Source organism: Drosophila subobscura, chromosome O (assembly GCF_008121235.1).
Source record: "Drosophila subobscura isolate 14011-0131.10 chromosome O, UCBerk_Dsub_1.0, whole genome shotgun sequence".
Lineage (NCBI taxonomy): Eukaryota > Metazoa > Arthropoda > Insecta > Diptera > Drosophilidae > Drosophila > Drosophila subobscura.
In genome coordinates, this window is record NC_048533.1 from 2,080,595 (window position 1) to 2,091,598 (window position 11,004).

At 37.9% G+C, this 11,004-nt stretch overlaps 1 protein-coding gene across 1 annotated transcript; it reads right to left on the bottom strand.

Annotated features, from left to right (window-relative positions):
* Positions 1-7,991, bottom strand: LOC117897154 (catenin alpha). Its single transcript, XM_034805826.1, has 12 exons — positions 7,780-7,991; positions 5,557-5,933; positions 5,178-5,495; positions 4,227-4,430; positions 3,481-4,165; positions 2,820-2,971; positions 2,193-2,265; positions 2,064-2,131; positions 1,814-1,995; positions 683-923; positions 504-620; positions 1-438 (listed from the first exon to the last, which is right to left on the bottom strand). The coding sequence occupies exons 1-12, from the start codon at positions 7,931-7,933 to the stop codon at positions 274-276; spliced, it is 2,736 nt and encodes a 911-aa protein (XP_034661717.1). The 5' UTR covers positions 7,934-7,991; the 3' UTR covers positions 1-273.
* Positions 7,992-11,004: the final 3,013 nt, after the last annotated feature.

Consider the following 11,004-nt stretch of genomic DNA (forward strand, 5'->3'; position numbering starts at 1 on the left):
TTCAGTATGATGTGATTGCGTTTATGTGGGGGAAATATTACTTTTTGTCATATAATATCAGCGGTTGTGTTTCACATATAAAGAAGTCAGGAGTACCCGTTTAAAATCAAACATCTTTCCGTGGCTAATTTTGATAGTTTTTTTTGCACTTAGGCCTATCTTTGCGGACATTGACATTAAGAAACCGTCACAATGACGCTTACTAAAGTATTTAAATATGCTTAATTTTTAGTATACTGGATTATTATAAAAATAAATTTAGAATAAAGTTCCTTAAACGGCATCAGCGGGGCTCTGAAACTCAGACAAAGCATGTATGGGGTTTTGAACTTTTTTCTGAGAGCCCTTTCGAACTTTTGCGCGAACCTCCTCGGGTTTCTCGGGTCTAACCAGTGGTTTTTTTTCTGGTGCTTTCATTTTCCATACGACAATAGGAGACTAAACGAGACAATAGGAATCAAAATAAATACAGATGAAGTTCGTACTATTTCAGAAATACTTACAGATACAGTTCCTTGCCTCGTATATTTAGTTGAAGCTACATATGAGTACTTAACAGTAAGAACGACTGCATTCATAAGATTTTTAGCAGCTTGAATAAGCGATGTTGCGCTATCCAACTTGAAATTGAGAATAAAATCAAAATATAATTACTTAATTTACAATTAAAATATTTACTTACCCCAGAAACAATGAGCTCGCCGCTTATGTTTTGAACGTCTGCTTTGACTTTAGAAGTAATTTGGATTTGATGACAATAAAGAGCAATTCGTTGCAAATAGGCTAACAAGTCCTTCTTGGTGCTACTTTCTGGACACTGTTCCGCTATCTCTCGAGTTAGCTTGTCTAGTTTCGTACCTGCTTCAGAAATTTTCTTGGCGGCATTGATAACGTCCATAGTAGTCTTCAAGGGCCCTCGACCTCTGAAAAAATAGTAAAATGACCATATTCAGGCAGGCGGCTCCGGCTTTTACTTTTACAAAAATTGTCGATTTACTTTTTAAATCGAAAAGTAGCGCGCCTTACGTATTTACAAAACGCAAATTGTTTCCGTTTTCAAAAGGGCAACCACGGTATCTCGATTTTATGTACACACTAATTACTGTTTATTTAAAATACGAGGAGAAGCGTTTGTGAGAGGCTTCGTACGCGTCACAACTTAAGGTATTTTCTGGCTATAATAATGATCACTTCGGATTTTATTGGGTGATAATATGAAGTGGGCATTCTCTAAGAAAATGCGTTTTTAGTTTTATCTTTTCTTCAAAGTTGTGGATGTCAGCGATTTTCACGTTTCTTGGGGGCGGGACTACATTTTGAAACAAACTTGAGTCTTCGTACAAAATATGGTGACTCTAGCTCTTGTAGTATCTGAGAACAAGACGGACGGACAGACAGACATGTCTATATCGACTCGGCTATTGACGCTGATAAAGAACATACATACTTTATGGGGTCGGAAACGATTCTCTCTGTTCGTTACATACTTTATGGGGTCGGAAACGTTTCTCTCTGTTCGTTACATACATCCACTTTCGAGCACAAATACAATATACCCTATTTACTCTTCGAGTAAGAGTATACAAATTGTAGATTTACATATCCTATTTAATTGTATTTTTTTAGGTTCTCGATCAGCTCAATTTCTGAGAGTCGGTAGAAGAGAAAGAATCGAGTATATCGGCAGTATAAGGCAAATATAATCTTTGAATGCTTTGGTAAACATGTGTGGGACACAAATTCGCAATTTTTACGGCATATCGGAACAATATCATAAATACTGTTCTAAATATAATTGGCAATTTTTTCAAACCTTGTGAAGTCCGTCATTTCCATCATAATCATGCACATATGCTTGGCTAGGAAAATTATGTCGTTTCCAGTATCATCCCATTTTGCGACCTCAGAATCGAAAGTCATTTTCTCTCTACGAAATAGTTCAACTTGTTGGGCAATTTTTTGTTTGTCCTCCTCGGTCATTTTTCGCATTGCTTCCTGATAAAAATATTATGTTCCATATTCATATATCTGTTGGACTTGTATCAATTAATATTTGAACTCACTCTAGCAGTACAAATACCACTTATATCTGGGTATTCGTCGACAGTCTGGTCACCAGTATGGGCACTTGCTGAAAGATAAATTAAGCTTTAAGATCTCTATGATATCAAATCTAATTTGAAAACTCTTACATCGGCTTCGTGTTTCTAAGGTTAGGTCTTCTACAGGCTCAAATTCTGTATCTGTGTCCAGGTCCTCGGAACTCTGCAATTGAATAAATAGTATTACGTTTTAAAGTCACCGTTTATAATTTTTTTTTACACAAGAATATACGCTTTAGGGTCGGAAACGTTTCTTTTTCTTATTTACATATTTACTCTTCGAGTCCCGGGTATAAAAGAGTGTACAAATGTTAACATTTTATTCAAAACCAACTATGTTTAAATTTCACATGGACAAAAATTAAACTATGAAATTCCATATAACAATCACCAGTGCGACCGTCAAATACTTTCTGCATGTAAATTCTCGTCAAATTCTACTTTAGTCTAATGTGTTTTCGTACAAATTTGAAGCGGTCTATCTGATGAATGCATGCCACAAATTTCTTTTAAAAAGTAAAAGTCGTCAGAGTTTGTGAGATATGCTTGTACAGTGTACATTGTGCACATGCATATTACATACATATGTACATACATTTACACACATGGATATGTTTTCTTTTCTGGAACGTATAGTCTCCATGATTTTTTCTAAGCAGATCCAAATAAAACATAAACGACTGGGAAGGGAATAAGAACTTGGCAGCTTTTACTTACTCTATTCATTAAAACGGCGCGGCGAATTTCACGCACTCCATCGTAAACCAGCCGGGAGGCATCAATAAACTCATTCTCGTCTAAGTCTTTGTTAGTATTAGTACAAAGAGCTCCAACAGCAGCTTCCACTCGTTGTTCAAATTTAATCATAACTGTAAGAAAAAATGTTCATTATTTATTTTTTATAAGATTAGGATCTAGGGTAAATAGGTTATATTGTATTTATGCTCGAAAGTGGATGTACATATGTAACGCACAGAAGGAAACGTTTCCGACTAAACTAAAAACGCCATTCCGCAGGGAAGGACCATATCTACCAGATCACCGAATGGGATCATTATTGTAGCCAGAATGAAGAAATTAGTTTTCAGTGTTTACTCCCACCCCGTCCAAAAGCTTTGCTTAGCTTGCTTGTTGTTGTCCATTCTATCTCGCTAGCACACTCTGCCTCATGCAGTGTGCGTCACTGGCGGAGGGTGGCTATCTAAAAGTGCGTGTTGGCAGGAGAAGTGGTGTAGATTTAGATAAAATACGTAGAAAACATGTACAATTCGAGAATAAAAACCACTAAAGTACGGATTTTTTGACTGAGTATCGAATATAAAAATTGTGACGCGTACGATGCGTCTCACAAACGTTCATACACGTTTAAATTTCATACCTTGCTCTCGAAGAACTTTAACCGCTTCCAGCACCCGTTTGGTATAAATACATGGTTCGTAGTTGTCCATTTCAGCTTCAACAACATTGCAAACTCGAGCGGAACGCCCTTGAATGGATCCAGCAGTCGCGCGCAAATCCCGAGCATCGCCCACTTGTAGGGCCATTACACATTTATTTACATCTTCAAGAATATGATTTTCAGATACTGCCAGAAAGTCGTCAATGGTAGTAATGTCGTCGACGGCTTCAGTTAAAATACGAACTTGAACCTCCCATGCTTGGCGATAAGCGGTCATATTTTCTTGAGCCACTTTTGAGTTTGGGCGCACAGTCAAAATCGACGCGGCATTTATTACTTGTGGGCATAAACTTTCTATCTGGGCAGCAGCATACCGAACCATTTTAACTCCATCTTCGTTACTAGACATGCTACACACCAGATTGGCTACCTCTACAAGTTTCTCAGCATGTTTGGTGAAAATATCTGCCTTCTCACGCACTTTCTTCTCATTTCCGCTTTTAGCAGCTTCAATCAAATCTAGAAGGGGCGTAGTCGTTTCCAGGAATGAGTCGGAAACATGATCAACAACAGCTTTCCTCAACTGCCGCCGTAAGTCGCGAGTTTTGCGACACATTTGGTCAATTGCACGAACCAGGCCGGGGCTATTGTCTTTTTGACTTATCTAAAAAAACATTTATAAAATAATTGTAGATATTCATTATGAATATTGACATAATTCTTACATTGGACATGTATTCGGAGAGTAAATCCTGTAAGGCTTGTCGTACAGCATTGCATTCAGCGACAATTCTTTCTCTTCGCTCATCTCTGGTACAGTCGGCATCCGCCATCAGTGCAGCTGCACTTATTATGCTCTCTAGGCGTTCTTCGAGTAACTGACGAGAACGCTTCTCGCTGTAAGTCATGGGATCCATAACAATTCCTTCCTGCACATTAATACAAATTAGTTAAGATTGGTAGCAAATCATTCACCCATAATAAAAGTATGCCACCCAAAATAAATATGTGCATGTACATATACATACATATATGTAAAGTTTTCAAAGCCTGATGGTGCTCATGGTGAGTAAAAACCTTCATATTAACTTAGTTTTCTTAATCTTAATAACTGTTAATCTATAAAAGTTTAAATGTTAAGGAATTACATTGATAATAGATCATTGTTCAACATCCCTTTTAAAACGAGAAGGAACGTTGTGGTGCTCAAATTTTGAAACAAACTTGATTCAACGTGATAACACGAGTCTTCACACAATATTTGGTGACACCTATAGCCTCTGAGAACTTGGCGTCAAACAAGACGGACAGACATGGCTGTTTAAACTCGACTATTGATGCTGATCAAGAATATGTAAAGATGAAGATGTTCAATTTGAAAAAACCACTAAGGTACAGGTGTACCTACTGAGTACCGGGTATAAAAGTTGTGACGCGTAAAAAGCGTCTCACACGTCCCTTCTCGTTTTGACATGTTCTTATAGTAATAGCGAATTTAGTTTCCCAAAAGATACATATGTATATGTATAGGTAGTTATTATGGTACTCTCTGGTTCGCAATATATTTTTTTGTAATTAGTTTTTGTACACAATTTGACTAGTATACCTGAATCGATTTGTCATAAATTTTAGTACCATATTATGTTAACGAATGTAATTTAATGAATTGAGCTTACATCAAAATCGTCCAAAGCAGCAGCCAGCTCCCCGGCGCCACTGTATATATCTGTCGGTTGAGATGACTTGCCTTGAGCTACGTCGCTAATGGTGTTTACAGCATCGCAAACTTGTTTAAGAATGAAATCCCTATTTACTTTTGCCAGATCCAGTTCCGGATGACGAACATAGACTTTGGATGCAGTTAGAAGCATAGTGGAATGTTTTTTAAGCATCGCACGAGCTGCTGCTAAATCATCCCGCAATTGGGGATCTTTAAGTTCATGCTGACGCTTTGCTGCTTGTTTTATTAGTTCTCCAGCATTTCGACCGAATTGCTAAAGATTAAGTGCAAGAAACAGATAAATAAGAATAAAACAAGGAACAGTTCTGACATACCCTCATGTTCTCCATAAGCTCGTCCTGACTGGATGCATTTTTTAGTTTGTTCAAATCATCTTCCACAATGTGAAGTGATTTCAATAGCAGATGAACATCTACCATATCCGCTAATATCAATAATCGAGTTACAGCTGAAAGCAAATTTCTAGCTGCCCGAACCATGTTTCCTCTTTTGAGCGAACTGCACGGATCTTCCGAAAATTCTCTGGCTGCAATGCTCATTGCATCTCCGGTTTTACGCACTTCATCGACAGCGGTGAGCATTTCTTGTGTAATGTCTGGGTTTTCATAGGAAATCTGTTCTCCCTTCTGAATAAAGTTCTCTGTAGCCTTTTCTACAGCTGCAACTAATGCACTGGCACGTTTGGACTTGCCTTAAAAAAATAGAATTCAACTCATTAAACCTAAAATTAAAATAATATTTTATAAATGTATCTCATGCATCTGCAAAAATGCCGTTTCTTTATTGCTTTGCACCCTTTAGGGATCGGTAATCGTGTCGCTACATTCATACAATTCTTTACCAGAATATATTAGGCCTGTAAAAAAGTAAAATGTCGAAAACCATCTGTGTTCTTCTTGTTTTTCTGTACAGTTCATTACAATCATATCTAGCATGTGGGAGAGGTAACAAATGCAGGTGCACAGCCGACAAATTCGACCCGAAGATATCCTAACCTGAGAACTAGAAGAAGAAGTCTTCGGATCACGCAGAAAATTCCTATTGGGTATAAAATTATACGAGCTGATTTTACTCATTGCGTTTTTACGAATAACACTACCCGACCCAATATTCCCTCAAGGAACCGAACCAACTATTACCGCACAAAAATCATAATTTTTGCATTTGAAAGCCCTTTGTTTCCTAGACGGTAAACTAAAACAACTCAGTGGTTGGGTCCAATTTTTAGCTGCATCAAATAGTTTTCCAGAATGGCCATTTTCTTTACAACCAAATCGAAGATACTTAAGTCATCTACAAATTCGAACCGCTAACTCTGAATAAATATCAGTTTTTAAAAATTCTTCAAAAAAAAAAGGTAAAAACATTTTGATGCCCCAAATCTATCAGAAAAAGTCAGTTTAGTTTCTTGATGAAAAACAAGTTCAATTTTGTCGAGTAGTACCAGACACCCGAAACGAAAACGATTATGAATTAACTCACACACACTCACACTAGAGTGTCCTCCTCCTGATGAACCAATGCAAAAATACAAGAAAAAAACGGCTCTCACTAAAAAGTATGAGTTTTTTTTTATGACTTAAATACATAATACTAGAAAGTTGTAGAAAAAGTAAAAAACCATTGATTTATCGCGTTTCTTAATACGTTTTGAGCAAAGGAAACAGGTGGCGATGGAGTCAAAATCTAATCTGCAGTTTTTGTTATAACATTACTTAAAAAGGAAGCCCAGGTTTGGAAATCTGCAATGCCTTTCGCCGCTATGGATTTTCATGGATTTTCAAATGTATTAAACTAACTATGTATTAGAAATCCATTAGATCAATAAATATTTAAAAGTCACATAAATGAGGTAAAGCGATGCCAATCCTGGCATTTTGTGAAGGAAGCGCGTCCATTCGCCTCATGACCAAATTAGCACTGTAACACTACAGTCCAAGATTTTCAACAGATCGAGCGTGGTTTGCACTCTGTGGACTTTAAATTAATGCGACAAATTTGAAGTGCATAAACCGTGGTGAAAGTTTATACGAGACAAATGTAGATACATATGTATGAACATACATTTCGATGACCATTCTGTGAATGACCAAAGGAGTTAATTTTCATGTCATTATCATTAAAATTTGATGTAAGGCTTTTTACACATATATATGTTCAAATTTAAAAGCTTTGACAAGGCAATTTTATTTTGTTTAATATATTGTAAAACACCAAGAGCCCTACTAGCACACACATCACACTTAATGAACTAAAAATGAAATTGCTCAAAATAAATCTTTTTGTAAAGTTGTATCTTCAACGGTAGAGAAAGATAATACCATCTACGATGTGTATACCATCGTCAAACATGTAAGTACATATGTACATATGTAAATACGTCATATATACATAAATCTGTACCAACTCCAGTGTATCTGTTGTGTGTACATACGAATGTGATATATTGATTAAAATATCAACAGCGGACAGAAATGCCTTTTATTAAATTTCTATTATTAAGACCGCAGTTTTTTTAAATGAGAGCTAATTCTTACCTTTTTTCTTTTTGCTGGGACCCTTGGTGTTTACAAGAGTTGTAACTTGAAGCACCAGTGGCTCCAGTGTCTTTTCTACTGACATAGTACGAATCTCTAAGTTTTTTGGATCCCATTTTAAAGCTATCTGCCCAAAGTCAGTTAATGTCCCCATTATTCCCTGGAACAAATTTTTACACTTCTAAGTAGATTCTTTTTAAAATGATGTCTACGCCTATATCGAAAAACGATTTTATCGATAATTTCAAAGTATTGGAGTTAGCAAAAGTAAATTATCTACGATTTGGAACAAAGAAAATAGGAACACGGACGCGTTTTCATACGCTGTATTTTTCGTAATTATCGCTTTTAGTACACCTTAATACCAGAGTTGGTACCGCTAAAAATTTCATGAGCGCTTTGAACAACTTAGAATATAATAAGTATCTCATATATATATATATATATATATATATATATATATATATAAATATATATAAATATAAATATAAATATAAATATATATATATATATATATATATATATATATATATATATATATATATATATATATATATATATATATATATATATATTTATATTAATTTTATTCGAATTTCAACAGCCGATTTGTGGGCATCGTTAATAGAGTTGATGAATTTTTAATTTTAAAAGAATTTTCGGCACAGGAGGGGATCTCAAAATAAAATTAATAATTAAACATTAAGATATAGAAACACAAAAAATATGAATCCTGATTTAGGGTTCTAACTATGTACCTAATGTTTTTGTGGCCGTTGAATGCAAACACGAAGAATCAGATGTTTTAACCAACTCCAAGAAGCAACATTTACAAAAAAAACGAAATGAGTTTAAATAAATTCAGCTTTTCCAGTTATTCAAGATGTGTCCTGGAACATAAAAATGTTTAGAAATGGACGAATAGAGTTACTTATGTACATACATATGTGTTGATGTTATAGGAAAATAATTTTAACGTAAAATTGTACAAAACACCGTGTTACGCTGTGGTTGAACCCTTCCTAAACGGCTCGATCGTCACTGGCTTTTTAAACAATCGTCTATTACGACATTGTGAACTTAGCCAATATGTGTATGTATGTGAAGAATTCCAGCAAGACGCAAGGGGGCCCAGTTTAACAGTCGAACTAACATGCGAAATGGTAGAGCAGAGAAGACAGACGATCGAAGATGATAACGAATATGCTTGTGGACATGTCGCAACTTCATGAGAAACTTGATGCCCGACTGACTAATCTAAACCATCCATATATCTTTTGCTCTACCACTCTTGCAACGGCGAAAACACGGCAGTTAGATTGGAGCTACAGGGGAACACCTGAGACTGGTGTCTTCCTATATGGCTCATGAGGAGAGTGATCCTCCTGACCTAGTTCGCAAGAGAGTCAGCTAAAGCGACGTCGGTCGTTGACCTCCTAATAGGCTGCGACGCCAAGGCCCATCACATTTAGTGGGGGAGCTTTTCAGCTTCATCTTAACTTTTTACATTATAAAACCGACCTCTCATTAGTGTTTCATAGGTTTGAAGATATAGTAAAGATTTGGAAAGTCCTTAGTCTTTAAAATGGGTATATCGTGAAAGTACTAATTTTCGAGAACCTCGAACCTACAAACCCCAGGAAAAGCAACTGTAAAAAGCATAGCACAACCTTGAAGAACTAGTCTTCCCCACAGCATCATCATGCCCAGACACTCCAAAAGACCTAAGCCGTCTAGTGGACAAAAGTATGGGGAGAAAAGAAGACCCCTGGTGGTCAATACAAATAGATATCCTACAGAAAAGCTGAAGTACTCGTGTGAGGAACCACTCTGTGTAACCATCAAGCTGACTTACTTCCCTAGTATTGATTACTTATTCCGGTCCAACCCAAAAAATCCGAAGACAAGGCCGTTAACTGGCTGTAGTGTATCTTTAGGAAGATACTATTAATGGGGAAAATTCAACACTTTTGGCTTAAGCCGAAAACTGTCTTCACCTGCAATACGGAGAAAGCCTCACTCAACAGCATAAGTTTGTAGACTGTCTTTTAGAAAGGTCTATAGTCCTTTCTACCTATGAACTTTAAGAAAACTATTCGGGCTACAACTGACGAAAAACATTCATCCTCAGTTGCTGTCAGACGCCTACCGGTAACATCTCAACACCACAAAGAATACTCACTAGTGGCTTTTCTCCGTATCCTTCAACAACGTCGTTCCAGGAGCCATTACGGAAGCTCAGACTGACTCACAGATCATTTGGATCACGTGGAGGACGCAGACATCATCAATGGGATCGTCGACTCAGTCAAAGTATGTCAACAGAGGCACCCCGCAAAGAGGTGTCCTGTCTTCGCGCTATGGAACATGGCAGTTCTCAAGATTCTAAGCAACCTGAAAGGGGGATGGTGCAAAGAAGTGTCACATGCACACGACATTGCAATCATCTTCTCTGGGAAATTCCGCCAAGCTTGCTCTACTGTCAGAATGGACAAAACGCAGACTAGGGAAAATCCTTTCAAAACGGAACTCGTATTTTTCACGAAAAAGTAAGTACATAATTACAACGAATGCATGCTTCACCAAAAGTGTCAATCGATACGCAACCTATGCGGCGAGAGATTAGCAGAGAAGTTTTAGGCCTTCAGCCAAAAACTGTTCACTCAGCTTGGTGGCAGGGTTTTTCGGGGCTGTCCAGGGTAGAAGCCCTGGCCTGGGAACCTTGCGACTGAGTTAGGATACAGGGGGAGCACGAGCGATAACTGTCGTAACTGTACACACCGGTGGAAGTGCGACTATACTCTCCCAGTGATAGCGGCTGGTAACAGGTCCTGGTACGGTGAAGTCTCTGCCACATCCCTCGGCCATGCATCCATCGGCATATGACAGTTTCACCTTTGATTGTGCGAATTTCAGGAGAGTTTTCTTCTATCCGCCCGACTACCATTAGCCAGAATCCGTGGGTCTGCCACGGTTTGGCGGCAGGGTCCTCTGCCGATCGCTGCCGCTTGCTTGGGGCCTTGGCTGCGCCCTTCCTAGCTTTCGACAAAAGCATCCAGCAAGCCAAGCGCACAAAAACGCAACCGCTGACCAGATCGTTCATGGAGGTGGCGAGGGGCAAAACCCTCACTGGCGTCCTGGACAGGGGCGACAAGGATGGCAGGGTCCTTCGGGACAAATGGCACCTAGTTGCCGCAGAGCTCCAGGATAGATTCCTGCTGGAGG